The sequence below is a fragment of the Drosophila innubila genome (genome assembly GCF_004354385.1).
Source record: "Drosophila innubila isolate TH190305 chromosome 2R unlocalized genomic scaffold, UK_Dinn_1.0 1_C_2R, whole genome shotgun sequence".
Taxonomy (NCBI): domain Eukaryota; kingdom Metazoa; phylum Arthropoda; class Insecta; order Diptera; family Drosophilidae; genus Drosophila; species Drosophila innubila.
In genome coordinates, this window is record NW_022995374.1 from 7002952 (window position 1) to 7030382 (window position 27431).

Sequence of the window (27431 nt, forward strand, 5' to 3'; positions counted from 1 at the left end):
GGAAAATCCCTCGAGCAAGCCATTTAAAATTAACATCAAAGACCAGAAACCAAAGAAACCAGAATTCTATAGAATTATTAGTCGATTTATTTGTGAAATAAAACAATCAATTCAGATGTTTTTTACATATTTTATATTCCTTTATTAACCCTTTGTCAATTATTAAGCAGAACTTCTGCTTAATTTCAAATTCAAATGGATTTCACACCCTAGAGCTCTCTAAAGCTAAAAAGTTAACGTTCGATTTGTGTTGTGTATTGTTTTTGTTTGTTGGGGCTATGCTATGCTTAATTTAACATTATTATGTTTTCTCAATCTCATAAAATCAATGGTATATAAATTTGAAATACACATCCAAGGGGATCTCCCTCTCTCTCTCTCTCTTAGATAACTACCAATTGTTACAATTTGATTTAAAGACAGTTAAAAATTTTCACTAATATCACTTTCTAGAAATTTGTCCAATTCGTATCAATATCAATGTTATGACTTGAGTTCCTACTATGTATGAATGTTATGTAATTATGAATATGGGTATTATTTGTTTTTGAATTAATTTGGCGTAAAATAATAATAATGGGGACAAGTCGAACCAGCTGCAAAATAAAATGTAAACCGAATGCAAATTAAATAATTTTCATTTATTTAAAAATTTAAAAAAATAACTAATTATAGAAATTGAGTAATTTTTCAAGCATTTGTGTGTTTTCTTCTTTTTTGTGTTATTTTTTTGGGTATGGGCAATTAATTTGTTTATATACTTATCGAATATGCAATGAATGTTTATCTATTTATATTTGTGTGTGTGTGTGTGTGTGTATATTTAAGGACAATTTTAACAATAATTAAAAACTTATCAGTGAGTTTGATTCATTTATAAATGTACAAAATATAGTTAATAATAAACATAAAAAATGCAATAAAAACTAAACAAAAGCACATCATTGCTGGTTCAATGCCTACAATTTTAAAATTTGATATTGTTTTTTGTTTTGTTTTATTAGGCCTAATTATCGACTATGATATATGCATATATATATATATATTTATTAGTATATATATATATATAAATAGATGTTTGTAAATTTATAATATATACGGGCTTTAAGACTACAATTTATAACACGACGTAAACAAACAAAGGCCAAGGGCAGACAGCAAAATACAAGTAGATATATGTACTATATATACGTCATGTATTTACGTTGGGGTGTATATGCACTTGGTAACTATGTATAAGAACGTTTGTTGCTTTAAAGCAACACATAAATATGTACGTAATAAGTCTGTGTGTACTATCATTACATTTGTTTAATTTAAATTTTAATTTAACTGCAAAAGGCGCAGCAAAAGAATAAACAGCATTGCCGAGCATATTTCAACAGACAAATTCCAATGCAAATGGTTCAAAGGCCCAGGCCATTATAATTTTGATTTCAAATCGCTTTTGTCTATATATATGATATAATGTGTGTGTGTGTGTATATATATGTAAGAATGCGGGGGTGTATGCATCAGTGTGTGCGTTGTAACTACTCCACAGCAAATCCACAGGTCTCCTCCACGGCCTGGGTCAGCTTGTCACAGAGCAGCTGATAGTTTTCGTAGGGTGGCAAGTCGATGCGATTAAAACAGGTGTGAGCCTTGGGCAGATTTTGTGTCGGCACATCCGCTGTGAGGTGTATGGTAAAGAGGCGTGGACCAACCGCTCCCGTCGATCCCTGCAGTGCACGGAATCCCTGCAGCGGCACACGCGACGATCCCGTCACAAATTGCAACAGACGCGCTCGCATCTCAGAGCTGTACGACTCCACCACCTGGAAATTGGATAGGATAATGCATTAAGAGTTGTAAACAGAAATGTATTATAAATAGCAGTTGGTCAGGTCACTCAATTGTTCCTTATACACCATTTATTCAGAGTTCAACTGACCTGCCAGAACCAGAGGACTTGTGTCGTTTCGTTGGTGCAGTGCTTCAGTCTCGTATTGTTGCGCCAATCATTGACATCTATGCTGGAGATGCCGCCAATGACCAATTTCAATTCGCGCTCATCAAAGGGTCGCAGCAGATGACTGGGAATCAGTTCGCAAAAGCCTGTCAAGAATACGAGAAATGTAAGGAATTGATATTCGACAGTTGAATTGCAGCACTACTGACCCTTTTGCAGTGCCAGGAACTGCTGCTCTATGCCCCGCATGAATCGATAGTTGACATAGAGCTTCACATATTCCCGCTTGTTCTCCTCGGTGACGGGAATCGATGCACCACCGGGCTTCAGTTCATGCACCACCAAAGCTCCAAAGCTGTTGTTCTCCACGCTGAATGTTGACTCGATGATGCCGCTGATGTTGCTCTCTCTGTAAGATAAACAGGGATTAGGGTTAAGAAAGATAATCCTGGATAATGATTATGAGTCACTTACAGCATCCAAGTGAGGCTGCGATGCAGCTCGGGATCCACGCCCTCAATGTCGCCCAGTGTGATGGGCTTGTTCAGCAGTTGCTTGTAGAAGGGTGTGGTGAATCCCCCATCGAGACAGTGGCCATGGAACACAGCAATGCCCAGAGTGCGTCCCACGAAATGGAAATAGGACAAGTGATCAGGATTGACACCAGAGTCGGGATTTATTTGCAGCGTATAGTGATCATCGCGACTGTATTGAAAGAGTCCGTACTGCGGATTGAGCATCTCACGGGAGAGCAGATGGAGCCATTCCCGTGCCACACCACCGTAATCCAGACCCTCCTCGCCCTTGAACTTGACCATGAGCCGCTTGCGCATGTCCTTGGCACGCATCTTCATAATCAGTCTGTAGCTCTCCTCGAATATCTCGCTGCGGGACACCTCCAGCCGGCAGTGGCCGGACTGCGGCTGCATCGTCTGCAGCTCCGAGCGCAGCGCCCGCATCTTGCCAACCAGATCCCGTCGATACTTTGGCAACAGATCCGCACCCTCGAGCAGTCCCTGCGGCAGATCCGGCACCACAATGTGCCGATGTGGCGTTGTCGCCGTTGACGTTGTGCCGCCCGAATGGGGCGTGGCAGGCGGAGCAGCTGTTGCAGGCGGAGCTGCTGTTGCAGGTGGAGATGCTGTTGCTGCTGCCGATGCTGGAGTTGCTGCTGCTGATGTTGGAGCAGCTGTGACTGCTGCTCCTGCCGCTGTATTTGGTGTCGCTGGAGGCACACTTCCGCCACGTCGTATTATTTGCAGTATGGTGCCGCTGAGACGCGGATCTGTGAACTGTGTGGTGCGATTGTTGTGATCCACAAAGTAGACACGCCCCGAGGCCGTCCTGCGCTGCTCCCATCCACTGGGCAGCGGTCCAATCGCATCAAGCGTCAGATGCTGCGTGTCAAAGTCTCGTGGTATGCGGGGATCATGCCATGTGGACACGCCCGTGGGTATGTGATAGAAATACACCTGACCCTGTTGCGTGGTGCGCATCTCATAGCCCGGAGGCAGATCCAGAAACGGACGCGCCGCCTGATTAGCCGCTGCCAATGCGGCGGACGCATAACGCAGTGCTCCACTGCCACCACCACCGCCAGCAGCGTTGCGTGTGCCACGCGAAGAACGACGACGCGACGACGCCACCTCCTCCACAGCCTGACGCGAGCTGCGACGCTGGGAACGCTGCGTGGCCGTTGCTGTCGTTGGTGCTCCAGTTGTGCCAGCGGTTGCGCTGGCTCGCTCCGATCTGCTGCCCACTGGCTGACTATTGGCATTGGGACTGTGCACGTGTCCATTGCTGTTGCTGTTCCCATTGCCATTGCCATTGCCATTGCCATTGCTCCCACTGTTCGTTGTGGGCGAGATTGGCGTCGTTGGTGTTGTCACTGTTGCTGTTGTTGGACTTTGTCTGGGCGGTGTTGTTGCCGGCGTTGTTGTTCCCGTTCCCGTTCCCATTGCTGTTGTGTTGCCATCTTCCATTGACCAGCCATTGTTGGGCTGCTGCGGCTGCGCCTCTTGGCCACTTTGTGCCTGGGGATTGCCATTCACATAGTTCTGTTGCTGTCCAGTGGGAGAAGCAGGTGTCGCCTCGCCAGACACGTGTCCATTCATTGACGAGGATGTTTGATGCTTTGGCGTTTTCAGATGATTGTCATTGTTGCTGTTGCTGTTGTTGCTGTGCAGGCGACCAGTCGCCGTTGTTGTTGTTGTTGCGGCTGTATTTGTTGCTGCTGTTGCAGTTGCTGCTGTGTTGTTGCTGCTGCTGTTGTTGCTGCTGCTGCTGTTGTTGCTGCTGCTGTGGTTGGGATTGGCAGGTTCCAGCACCGCATTGCCAGACCGACTGGAGCTCAGCTTGGAGTTCTTGCCCGGCGTCGTTGTTGTCTTTGATCCCGTGGTGCCCGAGCTGGGATTTGTGTTCTCCTTGGCACCAGACACGCCCACGCCTACACTGGAGAGTATTTCAGTCGAGTGGCGTCGCTCGTCTGGCGGCTCTCTCGATCCCTGGCGATTGCCATGGCCATTGAGCAGATTCGTGCAAGTCGTTGATCGTGTTGGACCCGCCGGTTGTTGTTGTTGTTGCTGTTGCCTGTCAATGTTGTTGCCATTGTGTTGTCGTTGCTGCGGCGACTTTGTACCCGCTCTGGGTCGATCCCATTGCGTTGATTTGGTTGCATGATTCACATAGTAAATGCGCCCGTTGTCCGTGCGTCGCTCCTCCCAACCCTCGGGCAGACAGTCCTCCGTCGAGTCCTCCTCCGAGGGACCCCGCACATCCCCGCTGGGACCCACTATCGCCAGCGGATTGCCGCTGCAGGGTCCATCCTTGGGCAGCAGCGAGATTATGATCTGACCGCGCACCAACTCATCGTCGTCTGGCGACAGTTTGCCCAAATCCAGTCGTTGAACTGTAAATTCAAATTGGGTTAAACTTGGATTTTATATGGAATTAATATGTATCTTTTTACTTACATCCCGCACCCTTGAGACTTTGTATGGTCAGAGCGGGAATCCGCACACAGCCGAGAAAGCCGCTGCCTTTGTGAATCTTGCGCTGATTCCACACCGTTATGGTTATCGAATCGCCACGTCCCAGAAACAGATCGTAGTGTGCATTCCATTTGGGATCCAGCGAGGATTTGCTTATCTCCGTCGAGTACACCTGTCCGGTGCCATCCACCTGAACCTTGGCAAACGGATCGGGTAAACCTGCAAATATGCAAACGTAATACATGCCATTAGTTTATTATATGAGTAATCGCAGTTGCATGTCAACAATTGGGGTTTAAATGGTATTAAAATTATCCAAATAATGCCCGATAATAAAGTTTCTATAGTTCTAGAATTAGTCTACATTGCAAGCTACTTTCAACAACAACAAATTCGCAGCGAGATATAACAAAAAGTAATAACTAGTTGAACTTGTTTATGAAACTATAAATATTGCAATTTATTTATCAAGTTTTATGATGAAAAACTTTGATATATTTGCCGATATATTTCAAATAATTATAAGATTGTGTGTTGTATAAAAACCCTTCAAGTGTTTTACATTTAGTAACTAAAGCGCATATTAAATAAATCAGTATATTAATTAAGTAAAACAATATAAAGTGCAACAAAATAACAGTTTTAGTATGAAAAACTTTTGTTGTTTCTTGAAATTATTCATGATATTGTTTTATAAATTCCCCATCAAATTTGGGTGAAATCGTATCACAATTGAATAAAACTTCTATGCCAGTAAAGCGATCGTGAATTCAAATTTTATCGGCAAAAATATTATTTGTTTTTAAGTAATATCAATAAAATTAAATAAGCTTTGGTTTCTTTTATTTTTGAGAAATCTAGATTAAGGACTTTTTTTTTAAAATTATATATTAATTAATAATTCGATTAATTCTTAATGATATACAATTTCTAACAGTTTCATTGACATGATGCGCCTGTTGTTCTTACTCCTACTTCTACTCCTACTCCTGTTCCTGGTGACAACGCCCACCTGCTGCTATGAACCACATCCACATCCTGGTTTTCCGAATCGCTTGACTTTCGATTTAAGAAACTGCTTGGATCAGCAACAACCACAACAGCAAATCGTAGCAACAACAACAACAACAGCAACAAGCACCTACAACGAGGTCATCACAACAACAATCGAGGTCATCACAACAACAATCGATGCCTAATCTTTAAGAGCGAATTCACCTCGATGACGCCATTTGTTTGTCAACTGATTGTGGATCCCCCGCGCTCTTTCTTCTATCTGAAAGGGAAATCACCGACTGCCACCGAATGACTGACTGACTGACAGACTGATCCATATATAAGCCGCCTTCAACTGTGGAATAGTCATAATCCGCTTCAGTCATGGTTGCCATAAGCTTCAGCAGCTTCTTCGCCTGGCTGGCTCTCGTTCTCCTGGCACTGTGTGCCACATTGACAAGTGCCACGCCCTTTGACGACCGACGTGGTCATCGACGATCAGGAATACCTCCAAACTTTCCCAGAACGCCGCCTTTCAATCCCCACGGCAAATGAAGATGGAACGAGAATAGGAACAACATCATGATCCAGTCAATTGATCTAGTTTATAAATGAGTTTCAATTAAATCTGAACAACACTCAAACAATTGTTTTTCTGGGGGGCTAAGTGTCTTGGGTCAAGTGTCATTCCACTGGGTCAAGTCGACGCATGTTAATACTCTCTCTCTCTCTCTATCTCTCCTCCCGCTGCATCTGGACATGATTATGCTTATGTTAACAGCTGCTGACTCAGATAACTCAAATCGACATCAAGGCCATTCCCACATCACTACCTAAAGCTATGGATTCGTTCTCCTGCTTGCACTTTACCTGTACTTCTATCTCTACCTGTAAATATACCTGTATTTCTGCATGCAAGTGTGTGTGTGTGTGTGTGTGTGTGTGTGTGTGTGTGTGTGCTTGAGTGTGTGTAATTTGAGCTGTGGACGACAACAGCAGCTGTTGATTGATTTTATGCTCCAGAGAACCCAAAAGCCAAACAGCAAATGCAAAAAGTAAAAGCGAATACTCTAAAAGAATAGTCGACAAGCGTATACTCTTACATTACTCATTTCTTAACAGAGCTTAAATATATGTTCTAAAATAATAGTCAATTATTATAAGATGCATTTTAAATCAAATAAAATTTTTCTCTTTGAGTTTTCTTATAGTCATTGCACATTAAAATTGGTTTCTAATAGTGATGTAAAAATATATCGAGATATCGGCAACTCGATTTCCGCGAAAGCGATTATCGAGTACTCAAACTCGATGATTTTATTGACGATCTATCGAGTGGATTAAATCGACCGTTAAAAATAAAATACAATATTGTCAAAGTTTGAATAAGGTATAAAAACAATACAAGAAAAATAAGATTTTTAATAAAAATTTTTGTTGATTACAATTGCGTTTCAGAATTTAAAAAAAATTGTTGAGAAAACTCGATATACTATTTTCCGATATATCGACAGCTCGATACGTATTTGTGGCGATTTTTTATTTCGATTTACATCACTAGTTTTTAATTTCAATTTAAATTTTCAATAACCGAATGGTATTTTTTAAAACACACCCCACCACCATCTCTATCAGGAATGGGCAAAATTTAAATGCATTACCACTTAAAAGGGGTAACATTTCAACGCTTTTAACTTCACTTTCAATCGACTTGCCACATGTCGTCGTTCACCCCATTTGTGGCCTTAGCACTACGTGCAACAATTCAAAATTACCCGGCACTTTCACTTGGTGTTAACTGGCACTGAAACTGGCAACTGGCAACGGAAGTCGTTGTTGCATGAAGAATTGCAGGCACATAAATCGTATTTGCCCCACTGTATTTTTATTTTACTGCAAATTATGTTTTACACTTGATATTTATGGGGCCTTTTTGGTCTGATTAGCCTTGGCTTCCGCTTCAGCCTTGTCGCACGCTTCGCGATCTCGCATGCGCTGCTCGATGAGGGGTCGAAAATGGCGGATGAGTCCCTGCGGTGGCCAGGCGGCGCCATCTCCCAGGGCACAAATGGTGTGCCCCTCAATCTGCTTGGTTATCTCCCAGAGCATGTCGATCTCGGCGGGTTGGGCGCGGCCAGTGACGAATCTCTGCATGATGAGGTTCACCCAGTGGAGGCCCTCGCGACATGGAGTGCACTGGCCGCAGCTCTCGTGCTTGTAGAACTCGGAGAGACGTGCGATTGCCTTGATAATGTCCGTATTCTTGCTCATCACAATCATGGCGCCGGTGCCCAGCGAGGATTGCACAGCCATCAGTCCATCATAGTCGTGGATGGATGTCTCAGCCACCTTTTGCGGTATGCAAGGTGTGGAGGAACCACCGGGTATAATGGCCAGCAGATTATCCCATCCCCCACAAACTCCGCCCGCATGCCGCTCAATCAGTTCACGCGTGGACATGGACATCTCCTCCTCGAAGGTGCAGGGATGATTCACGTGCCCCGATATGTTGAACAACTTTGTGCCCGAGTTGCGGGTGCGTCCAAAGCTGGCGAACCATTTGCCGCCGCGTCTGCAGATTGTGGGCGCCACAGCCACCGTCTCCACATTGGTAACCGTCGAGGGGCAGCCAAAGGCGCCGATGTCCGCCGGAAAAGGTGGCTTATTCCGTGGCTTGCCCGCCTTGCCCTCCAGGGACTCAATGAGTGACGTCTCCTCCCCGCACACATATGCTCCGGCGCCGCGCTGCACGTAGAGATCGAACTCGTAGCCGGAGCCACAGGCATTCTTGCCCAGATAGCCCGCCTTGTAGGCCTCCAGGATGGCGTACTGCAGATTGCAGGCCTCGTTGAAGAACTCGCCACGAATATAGATGTAGCCGGTGTTGGCCCCCATCGCGCATCCGGCAATGAGACAACCCTCAATCAGCTTGTGCGGATCATGGCGAATTATCTCGCGATCCTTGCAGGTGCCCGGCTCACCCTCGTCTGCATTCACCAGCAGAAACTTGGGGCGACCATCGGGTGGTTTGTTCATAAACGACCACTTCAAGCCACTTGGGAATCCTGCACCACCGCGACCACGCAGCCCGGACGTTTTGATCTCATTGATGATCCACGGTGAACCCTTCTCCACAATCTCCCGGGTTTTGTACCAATCGCCACGCTTCATCGCCTCCTTCAGTCGCCAATCGTGGCGTCCATAGAGATTTGTGAATATCCTATCCGCATCTGCCAAGGGGCCAAAAGTGGTCTTCGTTTGCGGTGGCGGTGTGCCGGGTGGAAGATCCTTGGCGGCAGTCGGTGGCGGTCCGGATGTCGAAAAAGATCTTGAACCCGAAGGTTTTTTAAGATTATCATATTTATCCCCAGTTGTCACTGACTTCTTATCGGTTTTACCACAATCCCTGGCTGCAAAATCGTTGGGTTCCCTGAGAGTCTTCGTCTTGGCAGCTTTCCTCTTGGCTTCCTCAAGTACTTCAGCCAATTCGCTATCTTTGGTTTCAAGTAATCTCTCGTTTAAGGGGAATTTTGTTGGATTTCTTTCAGCACGCACTGGAAATTTGGTGTACTCCTTGTATTTAACAATCTCTTTCGTCCTTTCGGGTTCCTTGGTTATCATTTCACTTTGCTTCTTCTTAATCAATGCCAGCATTCGCTCTTTTCTCAGCACAGTTGCTTCCGGCTTGGACATGGAATGTAGCGAAGGTATCTTTTCTGAGCAAAAGTTTGTCTTCGGTTTCTCCGACGACTCTTTCGACTTGCATGTGTCTGAATTGCTTTCATCATCTACAATTTTACTTCCGTCCTTGGTGGACATGGTCATAACCTGCATTATACCCGCTACGTTCCTTAGTCTTGACCATTTCCGAGTACTCTGCTCCACTTTAGTCTCACTCGAGTATCCCAATAATGCCGAAGCGAGTGTAAATGTTCTAAGCTCATTGATCTTTCTGCGCATCTCAATTAACTCCTGCTCCTTGTCAATGGATTTGTCATTTCCTCGCGATTTCAATGCATTTCCCAGCGCACATTGCAGACATGGAAACGCAAAGGATTTTCTATAATTGAGCGACAGCTGATGACGCAACAACAAAGTATTCATTGTTCTACTTTTAATATACACTTTGCAGTTGAAATTGTTTTTTATTCCTTTCACCTTTCAGCTGTGACAACAATAGCAATGTTGACTGTGATTTTCTTGTTTAAAAACTAATAAAAACATATGATATTCTAGACTCTGTTCATATTTTTAAATGAGATAGCTTTAAGCATTTTGAAAATTACTGTAAATGTGAATACAAATAAAAACTTCTTTTAAATCTCACAAAATGGCAATTTCGCTTCGTTTATAATTTACCCTGATTTATATAAATTGAAATTCGACTGGAGAAAAATACACAAAAGACGATAAGGAGTATGATGTGGATAACATAATTAATTTTTAGCTATTTTTAGACTTGATTGCTCTTAAGTTTAGCCTCTTTGTTGGCATATTATTTTTATTTAATATTATTATTATTTGGCTGTCAAGTTCTAGCAACTTCGACTCGGTTCAAGCATCATTTATTTAGACGCTCCTGTGATTTATGAAAACGTCCGGAAACTTAGTCATAACATATGTATGTTATTCTTCAAACTCCATAAATCCCTCGCCCATAATATCTATTTATATCAGTCGACAAATTGAGTTAAACGCCTATCGATAGCGCCCCAAAGTCCCGTTCGTAAGACCCAGAAAAAAAAATACATTTGTACCCATTTAGTAGTTGCGGTTGTTCCCAACGATTTTTCATAGTTTTTGTGCTCGCAAAATATACTTATATATATACTCGTAGTCGTACTCGTAGAACAAATCTAATCAGCGAACCGATAAACGTCTAGCTAACAACTTTTTGCCTTCAACTTATTTGCATGGGCATATAAAAAATTGAGCCGTGACAAATCTAAGCCAAGTGCGTCGATTTGGATCTGTACTATAGGATAGATGGGGGCAAGTACATAAAGAATCGGTCACTCAGTCAGTCGTTCAGTGAGTGAGTCAGTTTGTCTGTCGATTGCTACTTGGCATGCCGTTGTTAATTAAACATTAACATTAATACGCCATTTCATTGGACATAGAAAACGACGACATCGATAGCAACTCCTTCTTTGGACACCCTCACGAACACCTGTCTGACGCGTATTTCGGAATGAAACCTATATCTAACAATCTATATAAATGTAAACAGTTAGTCCAGTTATTATTTTGACAAAGCAAAACATACACATGTTTGTTTTTTAGCTTTAAAAATGAATATCATTATATATGTATTTAAAAGTGTTCTAAAAACCATAAGCAACTTTAAAATAAATGTTATTTCTACAAAATAAAACATGTGCATTTTTATATTTGTCAAAGCAATTGCTAGACTAACTGTATATAGTTTCAGACACACATAGTATATCATTAAAGACGGCATTAGGCAATGCGGACACCGTCGACGGTTGGCCGCGTGATTTAAGTGCAACGATGCGTAAAAAATGAATGAGAAAAATAGAAAATATAATAATAATAATAATACACAGATGCTAATGTGCGTGTCTGTGTAAGTGTGCGAAAGAGATGCAGCTACATGGAAAGCAAATTAGTAATAATCATTTTTTGTTATGTGTAAACAAAAAATAATAACAACAACTCGACGGTTGGCAACCGTTAAAACGTTGGCCAAGAGCGGGGATCGGTTCAAAAATGAAAGTAGACAAAAGGAAATGCTGAATTTTGGTATACAAAGAAAAACACTCGAAAAACCGCCCAAAAGCTGGCAAAAGTAAATCCAGCAAATGGTTGATGTTCGGGCAATAAATATGCAATTAAACATTTGTTTACATAAGAAATGAGAAAAATTCAAAGTGTCTACATGTATTTTGCTCCAAATTAAACAATTAATAAATACTTACGAAATAAATCCTTGCGCGCCAAGTTTCTTGCACACAATACTGCAAATTGAAGAATAATAAATTAGTAAGAATTATTCACAATTAAGTGAATCAATTAGAACTTACGCGTTACTCGAACTTTGTGTGTACCATTGCGACGTGGATAATCCAATTTATTCATAATTTCAGACTTTTAATTTTGGTTGTTTTTATATAGTTTTCAAAAAGTATAGTTGAACTATTGTTATTGATTTATAAAGCAATTGGTCAGTCGGACAATTGTGTTGTTCATTTTTGGGCATTAAGTTAAATATGTGTGTAGTTATAATTGTTTGCTGGCAGCATAAATAAACAGGTGAAGGAAGGAGGTAAAGATACAACAGAAAGAAACCAAATAGTATGAAATGTATCTCAGTTCTTGTTGTTTCGGTCGCAGGTGCTGCAGTTGTTGTTGTTGTTGTGGTTGTAGCCTTGAGTTTTGCCGTTACTGTTGTTGCTGTTGTTGTTGTTGTTGTTGCTGCTGCTGCAGTTGTGTGTCATTGTTTGTACAGAGAAATATTTATAATTCATGGATTGTTTGGTTGTTGGTTAACGCTGGCGCTGCAAATGCACACTGCAATAGAAAATCGACAAAACTGATTATTTACGAGTTTTATAATTGAATTTATACGAATTGCTTTATTAACACACACATTTTGATAACTAAAACGTTCGCTCGCTCGCTCGCTCGTTCGTTTAAGATAAGCACATGTATCTGTATCTGTATCTGTGTAGGTGGTTCTCCGAGCTCTTAAAAATGAATGGAGTGCGTAAGTATTAGGACATTTGTATGTGCGTCTGTCTGTCTGCATGCATGTGTGTGTGTGTGTGTGTGTCAGGGCGTGCAAACTGCCGGCGAACAAACGAACATACGAGATACGGAACGAAAGAGGAACAAATGAAATGAAAAATAAAACAGCTTTGGCAGGTAGCACACAACTCACCCGAAATTGTTTTGCCTCTGTTGTTGTTGCTGCAGTTGTTGTTACTGCTGCTGTTGTTGTTTCCTTAAAACAATTTCACACGCACATGTCACACACACACACGCATACACACATGCAGGCACACATAAACACTGGTCACGACGACGCACGTTGCAGGCAGCAGCGCGTTGGCAATTTACCGAGTACTAACTTTTATTATTTCATAAATTGTATTAAATTATGTACATACATATGTATAGTAGCAGCAGTTGCTTAATTAACTTTAATTTGTTTCCTGCCTTTGTATGGGTGCATACTATTTTGATTGTGTCGGTGTTTGTGGTTTGTGTTGTGTGTGTGTCTGTGCCTCAGAATTTGCAATAAAATAAAGGCTGGGCCGCACCACACACTTGTTAGTTATTATAAAATTTGCATATTTCTACACATTGTATGCATGTTTACACATATAGAATTATGAACAATACACTACGTAGTCGACAGCATCAACATTTGCAACAAATATATTCTTTCGTTTTTTTACGCACTGCTCTCGTTTTATACTTACGGAGAGGCGACGAGAGAGCGAATGAAACTATGAACAACGACGACGACGACTGAATACGGATAAAGCACGTTAGCTGCGCGAACCGTTCGATTTAGCAACAATTGATTCGATTACAGTTAGTTAAACTACATTATTTAACGTCATTTATGTTGCATTGCCCACGCTTCAATTTTGTTTATTACTAACTAATGCTAATATCGCGCAGAAATCAGTTCTTGTTCGACGAGAAACGCCATTTTTATTGTTGGTTCCCGAAACACAGTGCTGGTGAACGCTGCCGCAGATACCGTGTTGCACAGCACTAAACATTTTGGCGATGGAACGTATTTTGTCGATATTGTCGCCCATCACTGATAATAATTGCAAATTTAAAAACGCAAAAACTCAATAAAAAATAAATCAATTTGATAAAAATTAAAATTTAGAAATTAGACAAAATTAAGGTTAACATTTTAAAAAAGTTTTGAAGCTTGTCAGCCCTAGGGAAGAGAAGTTAGAAAATTTAATTTTAAAAAAAAATGTTATAGAAAAATCAAGAATATTCTAAAAAAAAATAGTCAAAAATTTTAAAAATTTTTCCAAAAAAAACAGTGCTGGTGAACGCATTTTTCTACACTGCTGCCAGATACCGATAATTTAATGTTGCACTGCACTAAACATTTTGGCGCTGTTTGTTTGTGCTCTGTTGTTTTCATCGGTAATTATTTTAATTTTATCTGATCATAATGTCAATTACTTTGGATTTTGATGTTAAGCAAGTGGATAATAAAAGACCAATGCAGCTGCATTATTTACCAGCCAAAATCGTTGGTGACGGCGAATGCACGAATGTAGATAAATATTTCAACAATTATACGCGTGAAAATCCCGAATATGGCAACGGCGTGTTGACAAACGCACTCAGAGGCTATCCACTGCTTGGGAAGCGGGAGTCATTGCCCAAGGGGTACAAAGGTGTAGTACTGCAGGAAACTGACCCACACCTGGCAGAACGACAACTGCGACTCACAGGCACCTTTCAGGAGTTTACATACTGGAACTATGATAAGGTGCCGTCAAAAAGCGATGGATATCAACAGGCAGCGATCATGTTGGATGTGGCCGAGGCGGTAAGATTGCGATGCATTAAAGGACACGTAAATAAATACTATATTGTCACAACTTTCAGTTAGCGGCTCCCGTTAGCGAAGAGGCGCTTGAAGAGGAGCTGAAGCTGATCCAACAGGCAAAAAAAGAAAACGCTTAAATATTTGAGCGCTTACAGCGTTTAGTATATAGTATTCCAAAAGCTAATCAAATATGTTCACAATTCGTACACTTTAGACTTACAATTTGTATAAAAGATTCAAATATAAATACGTATGTATGTATATGGATGTAATGGTTATTTGGAGTAGTTAGTTCACGTTGTAGCAGCCTTATTCGTCCGCATCCTCAAAGCGTTCATCATCATCGTCCAGGCTTAGATTCTGCATGCCACCGACTTCTCCGCCATTCCGGCCAAGTGTGAGTGCGTCCTCTACCATGTCCTGGTCATCAAAGGCCATGCCTCCAGCATCCTCCATTGGATCACTATCCTCGGAGTTGCTGTCCGCCGAGTCAGGGTGCAATGCCTGGCAAGTGGTCATAGCATTGTACATTGTATCCACGGTGTGTATATCGTCGGGCAAGAGCCAACACTCGGTGACATCGTCCAGTTGCTGGTCGACTGCATCCTCAAAGTTATCATCGTCCTCTTCATCATCGTCGGGTTCATCACTGCCGTTGCCCTCATCAACTTCGTTATTAGCAACATTATTTGCATTTCGCTGTATCTCATCCCCACCACCGTTCTGACCATTAATTTCAAGACTGCGTCCCATGTAAACGCCTTCCCACTCCACTTTTCGGTCGAGCATGAAATAAATGCACTTTCTGGGATTCGATGAAATGCCATGCAGACTCACTTGCTTCCATTCGATGGAAATGCCCTCTTGAAGATCTACTGGCTGCCAAGAAAGCGTGCTGCGTAGAAAACAAAAAAAAGATTTGCAGTAGTATAATTATTTCAAGACTTGCCGACAATTTTTGCACTCACTTTTGTGAAATGTATACAGTGCCTTGGCCTACCACCTTATCGCCGAGTTTGAGCTTTATATTATTAGCGGTATATAATAGACCGTGCTCAGGTGGGCTAATGGGCATTATTAATACCATTTTAATAGAAAATTGTGCAAAAAACACACCACAATAAACAAATTTGCAGTCCGTCTGGCAGCGGTAAATTCAAGCGGTGTTGGTCAACGTCAAGTGTAAAAAGTGTAACAAAGAAATTTTATGAAATGCGATAATTGAACGAAATCTATGTTTACGTATATATGTCCAGTATTTTTCCAATTTAGAGTGCCTTTTAATTAAAATTAAAAAGAAATAAAATAAATTTTTTTCGATATGTCTTGGCATGCGATCATTTCTGACGTTTTCCTACACTGCTTTGTGTTTTGGCAGAGCGTAGCAACTCTGGTATTTCAATTCACAGCGGTTGATAGAGAGCGTCTTTCATTTTTCTCGACAATTAATTTACGCAGCTAAACAGCGAGCATGGGACATATTAAGTAGTGTGTATAGTTAATTAGTTGTAGTGATTAAATGTGAACAACAATTGGAGTGCATGGTTTGTCGCGTGACCATACGCTAGCAATTGTCGTTATCCTGTGCGCTATTTCCTTTCCGATTCGTTTTCTTTGTTGTTTTTATTGTTTTTGCTGCTGCAGCTGCTAACGTACACACACACACCCATACTTATATATATGTACATACATTCGATTGGGCGAGAACGTCTCATCATATCCAACAATGGACATGGAATACGTGAATATCAATGAATTTAACGACCTCGAACTGGCGACGCGCATGCGCACCTGCAACTATGAGAAATACAAATCTCTCGTGCGCATGCACCTCTCATTTGAGCTTGAATTGAACACCGATGAGTAAGTGAATGGAGATCAGATTTCGTATGTGTTTGTGAGTGTGTGTGTGTGTGTTAACTGTTGTAACAATTGTAGATTCGATTTACCCTGCCACGAGATTGTCTACGAGGACAAAGGCAAACTCAAGAAATGGAATCGTCTGTCCAAGAAGCATAGATTGGGTCACGTTGGCAATGCTGCAAGCGTTGCAACTGTCACAGGATGTGCCGCAGGAGGAGCAGGCAACAAATCGGTGGGCAACAGTCCAACAGAGTGTTTGCAGCAGCAAATCGATGCTGGCTTTCAAATGCATCTCTTGGAGCTCAAGGAGTTCCTTATGCTGGAGAAGAGTGAGTCAAGTGGCATACACTACACATAATTCAGATTAACAATGGCATTTCTCATAGATCTCACCCAGGAAGGACTCTTTCGTAAAACAGGCGCCGTTTCGCGACAGAACGAATTGCGTTTGCATATACAACAGGACAAGCCACTGGAGCTGGAGCAGACGGGATTCTCAGCGCACGATTGTGCGACAGTTTTCAAGAGCTTTTTGGCCGAACTGCCGGAGCCTTTGCTCACGGATGCTCACTATCCGGCGCATCTGCAAATTGCGCCGTTGTGCCAGGATCTGAACGAAAGGACTCAAGCCTCGATGGAACGTCAGCAGCATTTGTTGAACTCGGTGCAGTTGCTGCTCCTGTTGCTGTCCGAGGAGCACCGCGAACTGCTGCAGCACATCATAGAAATGCTGCACTCCGTATCCTTGCATGAGCAGAGCAACAAGATGACAGCTGCCAATCTGGCGACGATATTTACACCACATCTCATCTGTCCGCGCAATCTGCCGCCGGAGGTGCTCCATTACACGGCCAAGCGCATGTCCAGCATTATTGCCTATATGATTACTCGCAATATGGACATATTTGCCGTGCCCGCCAAGCTGGCAACCGATATCCGGGCGTACTTTCTTGAACGCAAACGCAAGAAAACAATGTCGCCGGAGCAAACGCTCGACGAATCCATCTCGGACATCTCAACGGTCAACACGGTGTACACTTTTGTAGATCGAGCTGCCACCGCAGCGGCCACCAATACCAACAACACGGATACTGAACTCGCCCAGCTGTACGCCCATATACAAAGTCTACCGGAATCATCCAAGAAACGGCGACTTATCAAACAGTTTAACAAACAAAACGGACAGGGTATGGATGTCAGATTTACTTACTTGTCTATAAACTTAACCCATTTTATCATCAACATTCAGGTACGCCGTTGCAGCTGGTAGTTATGAATCGACTAAAGAACAATGAGGCGACTCGGAGTGCCAAATCCTTGGGAGACTCCATTAAAAAGCATATATTTCACAAGAGCCTCATGTCGCGTACGCCCAAACGGGCGCCTGCTTTGCAAGTTATGGGTGGACCAGAGGTGGGTTATCATTGGGTTATTCTGCACTTCCTATACCATTGCAGATGTATCTTTAATTAAAGATACGCACAATGTATAAGATAATTATAATATGTCTGCAAGGATACATTTAGCTAGTCGTTTATGTTTGTAAACTAACCGCATGTTTTTGTCCTTGAGCAGACGCCTAATCTATCGCATGCCAAGGCGCCCAAAATGCGCGTGCTGTTCCAAAGTCCCACGCCGGCGATGCCTCTGGCTCCTTCATCGTTAATCAGCCACATAACAACCTCAACATGCGGCACTAACCCACTGCACACGCTTCAGAAATCCATTTCATCCACATCGCTCAAGATCGCTCAAGATTCATCATCGGATAGTAGTAGCTGTGCTTCAAGCAGCCATTCAGCTCCCGTCAGTCGCCAGCAGTCACATGAGTTGTCCACTGTGCCATCTGTTGTGCCTGAGCTGGACGAGATCGACACGTGCTGTGTGACGCCGCTGAAGGTCATCTCGGCAGCGGCACAGCAGCTGATCAGTGTGGCTGAGAAGAAGACTGTGGCCTGGGATGATCGGCGTCTGCAGGAGATCGAGGAATACTCGAATCCCTGTACACCTGTACAGCAATCCTCACGCTACAAATCTGAGCCTAATCTGTGTAGTCTACGACCACAGATTCATGACGATGACGACGGCGACGAGGATGCTGCACTCACGCCGATTGTGGAAGTGTCGGCGACAACAAACAGCGGCATGGGCAAGTCCCTGACCCGTAAGCTGATGAAGGGCGTCAGCATGGGCAATCTGCGCTTTCCCTTCAGCACGCCGGAGACGACAAAGCGCTTGGTGCGCAGTGTATCGGCGACACTTAAGCGGCGTCCCAGTGGTAGTGATGATGCCAAGCAGACTGGATGCCCCTCGCAGACAGCAGATGCTCCATTGCTGGAGGATATGGATGACAGCGATTTGGATGCGATCGATGATGACACCTTGTCCAATGAGCTGCCCAGTGGCATAGGCATAGGCATGACCGTGGATGCAGCCTATCATCATCAGCAGCTGCTGCAGAGCAGCGTTTATCGTAATCTGGATCTGATAACGAGTACCCCATCACTTCGGATGGGTCGTCGATCGATGTCTCCCATAACCAAATCCACACAACGCATGCCCAAGGCAATGCAGGTAAGTGGAGCATGATTAGTTGCTTGGCATGTCCCATCTTATGGTTTGCATGGCATATTATAACATCAACTAATCCCGGCAATTCTTGCAGGAATCCATTATGACCCCGCGTTCCCGCAAACCCGTTATGATGCTCACAGCATTGGGCAATGGCGACAAGCAGACAAATCTCTGTTTTGCCGAGCAAACCGAACAGCCGGACCAGGACGAGATGATGGTCAGCAAGCAACTGGAGCCACCGGCTCTACACAGCGAGGATGCCACTTCGCTGGGCGGCTATGCGGATATATTGAGACGTCAGTATATTAACGGCACCATAATCTCCTCCAGGCAGTGCTCCAGCAGCAGCAGTAACAGCAACAGCACGGATCTGGAAACGGAGCCCTCAATGGAGGGGAAACCGCACAATGCCCTCACAAGCGATTTTAAGTGAGTTTGTCCTCTTGATGACTGTATATATTTTAACTACAACGACAAATAATGATACTCCTTAGGGAGTATTTGCTAACACGCAGTGTTTTGACTGCCAGTCCGGCGGATTTGTCATTTGCCAGTCGCTCTGATGACTTTGGTGGCGCCAACACAACACAGGACATTGAGGACTTTGATGAGTCCGAGCTGAGTCCCAGTTTGCTATACTGCTTGGATGGCAATGAACCAGCAGTCGCCTCGCCCTTGGGCAGCTTCAACAGTGGCCGCAAACGGTCAGCTGACACACCTCGAAAATCAGCCCTTGTGCCGGATGATTCGGACAATAAGGAGAACATTTCAAGCGGAGATGCGGATGCGGATGAGCATTTGCGTACTAAAAAGTTACTGATTACTTCTCATGAGGAGTATCCGGGAGAAACCGCACTTTAGTCTTAAGCATTGACAGATTTTGCACCTTTGAACGTTAAAACCGTTGTACGGTTTTAAAAAATATCTCTTATCTCAAACATATTGCTTCCGTGAAATTGTTTTCGAAAACAAAACGAGCTGTCAGAAAAGTTCGTTTATTTAGTTGTAGGAATTACGTTTTCGCTTTGTAATTGCACGCGTTTTCCACAAAACTCTTATAGTAGTCTAAGAATTAACATTTTAAATGCATGCCACATAAATATTCAAATAATATTGCACAAAACCTTACATATTATAACACATTTACATTTAATAAAAATATTTTATTAATCATAACGTTCAAGTGATTTTTAATATTCCAAATCCCACACTTCAAACCAAAACCAGAACACTCGACTTAGAATGTCAATAATTATCAATTTTCGTTGCTGGTGTGTCATCTACTTGATAGCGACATAATTCGCTTAATACCTTTCAAGCACTTTATTTTTCCATTTTAAAGCCAAATATAGACTTTACGCACAGCTTGGATATTTTAATTTTGGTTTCACATAGTATTTTATTATTTTTGCCATTTTCTCTAAATTTAAAATTATGAACTTGAAATTTCTTATTTATTTTTTTATATAATTTTGTATTTTTGAATTTTAATTATGAAATACAATCTTAGCCACCTTTATTTAATCTAATTTCGAAATAAATTTGTTAAATAATTTAAATCTTTCTGCAAATTTAAAAAATCGTTACATCTTATTATGTATCGATATCGATAAATTGTCATTTTTTTAACTGCTGACAACACTGACTCATAGTTCCGAAATCAGCATTATACAATACTCAAAAAACAGCTGATTTTTGTTGATAGCCGCTGGACAAAACGAAATATCAAGAATTGGATAATAAGTAATAATTATAATTTGTGCGAGTAATTAAGAGATTGCATTGTATATCAACATGGGCACCTGGGTATTGGAGGTAGCCAAAATGGGCATGTACATGACGTTCCCAGTTGCACTGTTTCACATATTCAATCAGCCTGAATACTTTGAGGAGTGGGTGACCAAGAAGAAGCGGGAGCTTTATCCACCGGAAAGCAAGAGCCATCACGAGGAACTGCAACGGGCCATACGTGAGCACCACCAGAAGCACGATGCAGCAATGATGCGCGCCATGGAGGAGGCAGAACGCAAGAAGTAAAGCTTTGTCCGACGCCGTCACATTGCTAAATATATTTGATATCAGAATTTAGATTATATAAGACAAGTGGCATCAAAAGTGGCAATGTCTCATTGAATAAATATGTAATTAAATATTTCGCCGTTGTAACTGCGTCACATTTTCGTTAAACCAGCTATTAAACGAGTGTAAATAAACAAATGTGTGAGGTTATCTTTCAATGTTTACCTCCGCTTATATTTTAACGGGAACTCTTCGAGTGCTCACTGAATTTTATCAACTGGACCGGCGTTACGACTATGTGACTCAATGGATAGTAAATAAAGTACTACATACCCTTTCGCAAAACAAGGTACTTATCAATGGAGCTGGAATCATTTAGTTAAAAACTCGATGCGCTCCCGCCATTATCGATGACATCCACTTGTCTCACTGTCCACAAGATCCACAAGTACCTCGTGCTATGACGACTCACTCCATTGAGTGTATCTGGTATCTGTCTTTCCACTTAGCTTCGCTGCTTGCTTCCACCGATGACCGACAGATGACCGTTGCCGTTAAAATTGTGTGCAAATTCCGCACTCGGTACTAGATTAGATCCACGTTAAGCGATTTGATAAGAGCGGACGGGGGGAAAACTTTACCCACCTGTACTTTTCACACGCAGTCAATAATTAATTAACAACAACAATAGTTAGTTAGAGCGTTCCAATTGTACAGATTGCCCTTTAATCATTTTGTTCTATAATTTATGTATTTATTTCACGTCAACTACGTCATAGTAAAATTATTTTAAATCAGGAATTATAGTTTTTATATAATAGATATAAAAAGATAAATAGATATAGTATAGTATAGTAGTAATAGACGTAGATAAACAAATTTTAAATAATATAAAACTTAAAAATGAGAGTTATTTTTCAATTTAAAATTTTTTTTTTTTGTATATATTTACAATAATTTCTTACTTAAAAAATTAAAATAAGAGTTGATTATTTAATTAATCAAATACGTATATAAATTTAATTTTTATTATTATTTTTATATATATTTTTTTTAATTTAATCGAGAAATAAACCCTTATTAAAAAAAAAAAATTTAATAGACCCCTGTACTTTTTTAAGTACGGGGTCTGAAAATTTAAAATTGGATTCCGTCCAAAAGAAGGTTATCTCTGTTTATCTCATTCAACTAGATTAGTTTTTTTGGGTTTGATAGCTTTAAGCTTTTAACTGATATTTTATGTCTCTGTTAAATATTAAAAAAAAAATTAAAAACTCTTATAGAGTTTTACATTTAAAAATAAAATTAAAAATACAGTAAGCTTTTGAAAATATTGGATGAGTGTTTAATAGGCCATTTCGAATATATTGCCCACTTCAGTAGCGGCTGCACCTGATTTATGGCCTCTCTGCGCTGCAAGCGGAAGATGCTTCGACGTCGACTGCGACGTTGACGTCGCAGTTATCAGCATGTCCGATGCAACGATTTTTCCAGCTAAGTTAGAATTGTCAGTCAACAATCAGTTTAATTTCAACCATCAAACGGAAGAGATCAGAACGGAACAGAACCAAACCGAAAAGAAGAGAAAGATGGCGATAGAAAAAATGGCCAAGGCAAAGGTGTTACCACAATATATAGCCGGTTTGTCGGCGGCATTCGGAGCCTTTTGCATGGGTGCCAGCATGGGTTGGTCAGCTCCTGTCGAGAAAATGCTGACGACGGAGGAAGCCTACGGGTTTCCAGTGTCAGCGGACCAGTTTGGATGGGTCTCCTCCCTGCTGACATTGGGCGCCACCTGTGTGTGTATTCCGGCGGGATTTGTCATCGATTGGATCGGACGCAGGCCGACAATGTTGGCGTTAATACCACCCTATATGGTCGGCTGGCTGCTCATGATCTTCGCCAGCAATGTGACCATGCTGTACTTTGGACGCTTTATCCTGGGAGTCTGCGGTGGCGCCTTCTGTGTGACGGCCTCCATGTACTCCACGGAGATCTCGACAATTGACACACGTGGCAAACTGGGCAGCTTCTTCCAGCTGAACACCGTGTCGGGATTGCTATATGGTTATATCGTTGGCGGCTATTTAACCCTACTGTACATCAATATATTGTGCGCCATTCTGCCGCTAATCTTTGCCGTGGTGCACTTCTTCATGCCCGAATCCCCCATTTATTTGGCCATGAAGAACCGTCCCGACGATGCAGTCCGATCCTTGAAGTGGCTGCGTGGCAAGGATTGCGATGTCAGCGATGAGCTCAAGGAAATTATGGAGGAGACCAACAAGAACGTGGATGAGCCCAAGGTCAATGTTTTTGCGGCACTGCGTCGTCCCATAACACTCAAGGGCATCGCCATTTCGGTGATCCTTCAGGCTTTGCAGCAGTGGACGGGTATTAACGCCATCATGTTCTACTCCACGTCCATTTTCGAGGATGTTGGCGCTGGTCTCAGCGGACGTGTCTGCACGATTCTCATTGGCGCCACCCAGGTGGTGATGACCCTGGTGGCCACGATGATCATCGACAAGGCTGGACGTCGCATTCTCCTGCTCATCTCCTCCATCTTCATGGCCATTACCACCTGCCTAATGGGCGTCTACTTTCAAATGAAGGAGAGCGATCCGGATTCGGTGACATCCATAGGCTGGTTGCCCATCACCAGCATCCTGCTCTTTATCGTATTCTTCTCCATTGGCTTTGGACCCGTGCCTTGGATTATCATGGCCGAGTTGTTCACCGAAGATGTCAAAAGTGTCGCCGGTTCCATTGCCGGCACCAGCAACTGGTTCTCCGCCTTTCTGGTCACCAAATTGTTTCCCATATTGAAGAATAGCATTGGATCGGCGCCAACATTCTGGATCTTCACTGTCATCGCTGTCATCGCCTTTGTCTACTCATTGCTTTGTGTGCCCGAAACGAAGGGAAAATCTCTGCTCGAGATTCAGCACATCCTGGCTGGAGGCAAGAAATCTACTACCCCAGAAGAGGAAGACCATCATTAGAATTGGTCATCTTATGTGTACATACGTCTAAGTATACTGTGTAGTAATAGTCCCTATCGATAAGAATAAAGTTTATTTGATTTCGACATTTTTGACTCTTTTTTTAAACTTAAAACTGGATAAAGTCCAATTTAACCCTTTTTACAAATTGAGCTTTATTTTTAACAAAAAATTATCATTATTTTTCAGCAACACATAAAAGTCAATCAATCATTTACTTTGTTGCTTAAAAATGCATTTTTTGAGTAAATCAACAAAAATTTAAAACAATCATTGTTTCATAATTATTTTTATTAAATCTTACAATGATTGCTGTCTCTGAAATAAACAAATTGTTTCCACATATCAAATCAACTCGTTTTTAAATTCAATGTCTGGGATTAATACCGAAACAGATCGAGTCTTTTTCCTGCATATATTTCGTTATTATTCCCTGTTTCAAAATAATAATGCAAGCTGTCGAAATTTATACTCTACGCTCAAGGACTCCAAGCGATTTAAATTCTTTCTGTACCCTTTATCTAATCTGAAAACCTGCATTACAATTGCATTATAAGCAGACAAGTTATTCAGCGTAAAACGCCATCTATTGCACTGTAGCATTTTTACTTCAACTCAAATGAAACCTTTTCTATTTGACAAATTAACACTTTCCAATATTGTAGATAGTTTCGTTTTTTAACAAGTTCCAAAAAGTTGCGAGAGTTTTGTACAATTTCCAAGTGTTTATTAATAATGTTTTGCGTTTTGTGTGTCGTGTGTGTTTTATATAATTATATAATACGAATTTAAATATATATGCATTTACTTAAGATCTAACGAATATTCAGAAAAACAGCTTTTTTGGGGCTGCTTTTGTTTTTTATATTCTTCTTCGTGGTTCCATTTTCTCATCATTTCCACATATCGTTTTGAATTTGTTGTTATTTGAAATTAGCATTATTTGCACTGAGAATATTCACATATTTCTAAGAAAAGTCGAAAATAATTGTACAAACTTTTTTAAATCGGACATAAAAAAGTTGCTAGAAATAAGCTTCTGTCGTTGCGCAAATAATCGATAAATATTAAATGATTTAAATATTATGTTTTATTTTATTATAATGTTTTAACTGTTTTCTAAGGCTCAGGCAATGCTTGTATATTATATGCACGATTGTTTTTGTTGTGTGTTTATTTATTTGTTTAAGTGTGTGTGATTGTTTTTGTTATGCAATGAAAAGCAGAAACTGTTGGTAATAAGTCTGATGATAATTATTATTTTTTAATAAACATTTAAAATGCAATTTGACGACTTTGTGCCTTACAACTTTACATGCTATGGCAGTTTTAATTGTTGGGAGTTTTGTTCATTATCCTTTAACGAATTTTGGAGAATTGCGAAATTGGTTATTTACTTACAATACATGAAAAAACGGACATTTTTATCAGCATCAAAGAGTTCTGGCCATTTGTTTTGTGTTTTATCAGTTATATTACTCTCTGCTTCTGCTTTTCTGTGCATTCTGCATTCTTTCTTCATAATTTATTTGTGTTGTACATATACAAATATATATAAACAGTTTTACGTACATAAAAATATATAATTATTTATATAAAAAACTAATACAATGCTGCATGTATACATCTCTCTATTATTTATTTATTATTTGTATGTGTGTGTGAAATTGGCTGCTTTTATTTTAATACAAAAAAATAGAAATAAACGAAACTAAAAAAATAGAATAATAGTTCATAATTATAAAACATAAAACATTCAAAGCAATAATAATAATATTTCGACACACACACTCATGCAAAGAATATCAAAATGTTTGTTGCTTTTTATTGCGTTTATAAAAAATATTGCATATTTGTATACACATAAACGTACTTGTATGTGTGTGTGTGTGTGTATCTGTGTGGCAATTGATCATTCTTGTTTATAAAATAAACTAGCACATAAATTACAAAAAATTTCATCTTTTTCTTAAACAATTTCTTGTGTATAAGTTATTTTCAATTTGTTGTTCAATGTCACACACTCTCAAATCTTGATTTATTTGTTGTTTGTTTTTTCTTTTGGTTACTATGTAATGCTTTTACGTAGTATATTTAAGCGCTTAGAGAACTATTAGATTTGCTTTCTTATTTTTTTTGTTTTTTGTTTTTGTATAGAACAGCGGCAATTGTGTTGAATGCGTATCAAGAATTGAATTTGAATTGTGTGTTTCAGTTTGTGTTTGATATAAACTTTTGTTTTTGTTTTAATGCCTTTATCTGATGTTGTCTCTTTCATCGTCGTCATATTATAGCCATCTTCTACTTGATCAGATGTAGCTGCTCATTTGTTTCAGTTTTATGCCTCATTCATATATTATTTGCTGATTTCTCTTTGTCGTTTACAATCATCGTTACTCTCTTAACTCTCTCCCTCGTCACGATCTCTCTCTCTCTATCTCTCTCGTTTTTACTCGGTTACACTGTCGTCCCCGCCCGCGCATCTGCTGATTGTGGTCAATTTAAGCCTCTGCCTTCTTCTTCTCCTTCTTCTTTTTCAAAAACGATGGTGTGCGCAGGCCCTTCTTCTTCTTCTTGTCTTTCTTGGGTGAACCGTCCGTGGATACATCCTGGAACCGTAATAGAAATTTGCAATGAGAATATCGTTTGCATTTGTTTTAGTAGGCGAGCAATGGAAATGCCGTTAAAACGATGATTGATTGTGAATAGTGATGGGCGCAATGAATCGAAAGCCCGATTCCAAAGTGAAAATTATCGATAGTATCGAATGGCAATGTGGGATGAATGCGTAGGAGGCAAAGGGAGAGAGTTTTTGCAATTGTTGTGCTTTTATGCTCTCTCCGCTCTCTCTCTCTCTCTCTCTCTCTTTCTACTTACCTCTTTACTGCTCTGTGAAAAGGTGCTTAAATGCGCCTCCGAGTGATCGCCATTTTGTACGTTCTCACCTGTTGATTGCACAGAAAATAAATACAAATTAATTAATTGGATTTTTAAAAACATTTACATACACACATGTAACTCAATGGACGCACACAAAATCCCACACACATACACCCATAGGTATATGTATGCATAATTCTTCACCGTTAGATACACACACGCACACATTAAATGAACACAAAAATGATGTTACAACTAAAACATGTAGAGTGTCAGTATGATAATGTAACGAGTCAGAGTTTTAGTACACATATATTAGTTAGACAAAACACAAACATGCATTCAAAATTAGAGCCAAAAATACCATAAAAACATGCAAAGCATAATAAACATTCAAAAATATAAAGTGCAAAAAATGTTACCTGTGCTTCATTCTGTTTTGGTGACTTATAATGAATGATCATTTTTTATTTAATATGTAGTTAACTTATTAAATGACGGTTATGAATAAAGATTACATTTATTGAAATTTTAAAACAAGATATGTGTGTGTAACATAGATATGGTTAACAGTAAACAAAAAGTAATATTCATGTGCT

General features: G+C 40.9%; 8 protein-coding genes across 13 annotated transcripts in view; 4 read left to right on the plus strand and 4 right to left on the minus strand.

The window, feature by feature from the left end:
- Window positions 1-1306: 1306 nt before the first annotated feature.
- Window positions 1307-13640, minus strand: LOC117783188 (E3 ubiquitin-protein ligase Smurf1). The gene is made up of 8 exons (XM_034620456.1): window positions 12839-13640; window positions 11982-12468; window positions 11877-11915; window positions 4924-5160; window positions 2426-4859; window positions 2161-2360; window positions 1934-2097; window positions 1307-1817 (listed from the first exon to the last, which is right to left on the minus strand). Exons 2-8 carry the CDS (start codon window positions 12034-12036, stop codon window positions 1533-1535), a joined length of 3414 nt encoding a protein of 1137 aa, XP_034476347.1. The 5' UTR covers window positions 12037-12468; window positions 12839-13640; the 3' UTR covers window positions 1307-1532.
- Window positions 7614-10137, minus strand: LOC117783190 (NADH dehydrogenase [ubiquinone] flavoprotein 1, mitochondrial). The gene has a single exon (XM_034620457.1). The coding sequence runs from the start codon at window positions 10039-10041 to the stop codon at window positions 7858-7860; it is 2184 nt and encodes a 727-aa protein (XP_034476348.1). The 5' UTR covers window positions 10042-10137; the 3' UTR covers window positions 7614-7857.
- A 419-nt stretch (window positions 13641-14059) lies between the features above and the next one.
- On the plus strand, window positions 14060-14752 carry LOC117783097. Its single transcript, XM_034620287.1, has 2 exons — window positions 14060-14491; window positions 14551-14752. The coding sequence occupies exons 1-2, from the start codon at window positions 14108-14110 to the stop codon at window positions 14626-14628; spliced, it is 462 nt and encodes a 153-aa protein (XP_034476178.1). The 5' UTR covers window positions 14060-14107; the 3' UTR covers window positions 14629-14752.
- On the minus strand, window positions 14630-15640 carry LOC117783096 (methylosome subunit pICln). The gene is made up of 2 exons (XM_034620285.1): window positions 15460-15640; window positions 14630-15386 (listed from the first exon to the last, which is right to left on the minus strand). The coding sequence occupies exons 1-2, from the start codon at window positions 15576-15578 to the stop codon at window positions 14801-14803; spliced, it is 705 nt and encodes a 234-aa protein (XP_034476176.1). The 5' UTR covers window positions 15579-15640; the 3' UTR covers window positions 14630-14800.
- A 227-nt stretch (window positions 15641-15867) lies between these two features.
- Window positions 15868-20102, plus strand: LOC117783094. 3 transcript variants are annotated; one of them, XM_034620282.1, is made up of 7 exons: window positions 15868-16354; window positions 16430-16683; window positions 16741-17541; window positions 17604-17767; window positions 17930-18928; window positions 19020-19357; window positions 19459-20102. In XM_034620282.1, the coding sequence occupies exons 1-7, from the start codon at window positions 16218-16220 to the stop codon at window positions 19787-19789; spliced, it is 3024 nt and encodes a 1007-aa protein (XP_034476173.1). In that variant the 5' UTR covers window positions 15868-16217; the 3' UTR covers window positions 19790-20102. The 3 variants fall into 3 exon arrangements, with proteins under 3 accessions (XP_034476173.1, XP_034476172.1, XP_034476174.1); XM_034620281.1 differs by having other exon boundaries at window positions 15870-16354; window positions 19423-20102; XM_034620283.1 differs by having other exon boundaries at window positions 15873-16354; window positions 18422-18928; window positions 19423-20102.
- Window positions 20103-20594: 492 nt separating this feature from the next.
- On the plus strand, window positions 20595-21192 carry LOC117783098 (protein PET100 homolog, mitochondrial). Its single transcript, XM_034620288.1, has one exon. It carries the CDS (start codon window positions 20723-20725, stop codon window positions 20963-20965), a length of 243 nt encoding a protein of 80 aa, XP_034476179.1. The 5' UTR covers window positions 20595-20722; the 3' UTR covers window positions 20966-21192.
- A 1288-nt stretch (window positions 21193-22480) lies between these two features.
- On the plus strand, window positions 22481-24038 carry LOC117783095 (facilitated trehalose transporter Tret1-2 homolog). The gene has a single exon (XM_034620284.1). It carries the CDS (start codon window positions 22537-22539, stop codon window positions 23950-23952), a length of 1416 nt encoding a protein of 471 aa, XP_034476175.1. The 5' UTR covers window positions 22481-22536; the 3' UTR covers window positions 23953-24038.
- A 1962-nt stretch (window positions 24039-26000) lies between these two features.
- LOC117783092 (protein hu-li tai shao) overlaps window positions 26001-27431 on the minus strand; it is a 31307-nt gene continuing 29876 nt past the window's right edge. For 2 of the 4 annotated variants that reach the window (XM_034620279.1, XM_034620276.1), the window contains 2 exons: window positions 26830-26897; window positions 26001-26561 (listed from right to left, as the gene is read on the minus strand). In XM_034620279.1, coding sequence (XP_034476170.1) covers window positions 26454-26561; window positions 26830-26897 — 176 coding nt within the window. In that variant the 3' untranslated portion in view covers window positions 26001-26453. Of the gene's footprint in view, window positions 26568-26829; window positions 26898-27431 lie in introns of all 4 variants that reach the window. The other 2 variants (XM_034620278.1, XM_034620275.1) reach the window with 1 other exon arrangement.

Excerpts from the sequence above, each read along its gene's own strand:
- LOC117783098 (XM_034620288.1), top strand. The coding sequence starts at position 20,723 with ATGGGCACCTGGGTATTGGAGGTAGCCAAAATGGGCATGTACATGACG.
- LOC117783190 (XM_034620457.1), bottom strand. The coding sequence starts at position 10,041 with ATGAATACTTTGTTGTTGCGTCATCAGCTGTCGCTCAATTATAGAAAA.
- LOC117783097 (XM_034620287.1), top strand. The coding sequence starts at position 14,108 with ATGTCAATTACTTTGGATTTTGATGTTAAGCAAGTGGATAATAAAAGA. Across the intron at positions 14,492-14,550 it reads TGTTGGATGTGGCCGAGGCG|TTAGCGGCTCCCGTTAGCGA; the intron begins GTAAGATTGCGA and ends CACAACTTTCAG.
- LOC117783095 (XM_034620284.1), top strand. The coding sequence starts at position 22,537 with ATGGCGATAGAAAAAATGGCCAAGGCAAAGGTGTTACCACAATATATA.
- LOC117783094 (XM_034620281.1), top strand. The coding sequence starts at position 16,218 with ATGGACATGGAATACGTGAATATCAATGAATTTAACGACCTCGAACTG. Across the intron at positions 17,542-17,603 it reads TAACAAACAAAACGGACAGG|GTACGCCGTTGCAGCTGGTA; the intron begins GTATGGATGTCA and ends ATCAACATTCAG. Across the intron at positions 18,929-19,019 it reads GCATGCCCAAGGCAATGCAG|GAATCCATTATGACCCCGCG; the intron begins GTAAGTGGAGCA and ends CAATTCTTGCAG.
- LOC117783096 (XM_034620285.1), bottom strand. The coding sequence starts at position 15,578 with ATGGTATTAATAATGCCCATTAGCCCACCTGAGCACGGTCTATTATAT. Across the intron at positions 15,387-15,459 it reads ACTGTATACATTTCACAAAA|CACGCTTTCTTGGCAGCCAG; the intron begins GTGAGTGCAAAA and ends TTTTCTACGCAG.
- LOC117783188 (XM_034620456.1), bottom strand. The coding sequence starts at position 12,036 with ATGAATAAATTGGATTATCCACGTCGCAATGGTACACACAAAGTTCGA. Across the intron at positions 4,860-4,923 it reads AAGTCTCAAGGGTGCGGGAT|TTCAACGACTGGATTTGGGC; the intron begins GTAAGTAAAAAG and ends TTGAATTTACAG. Across the intron at positions 2,361-2,425 it reads CGCAGCCTCACTTGGATGCT|AGAGAGCAACATCAGCGGCA; the intron begins GTAAGTGACTCA and ends TTTATCTTACAG.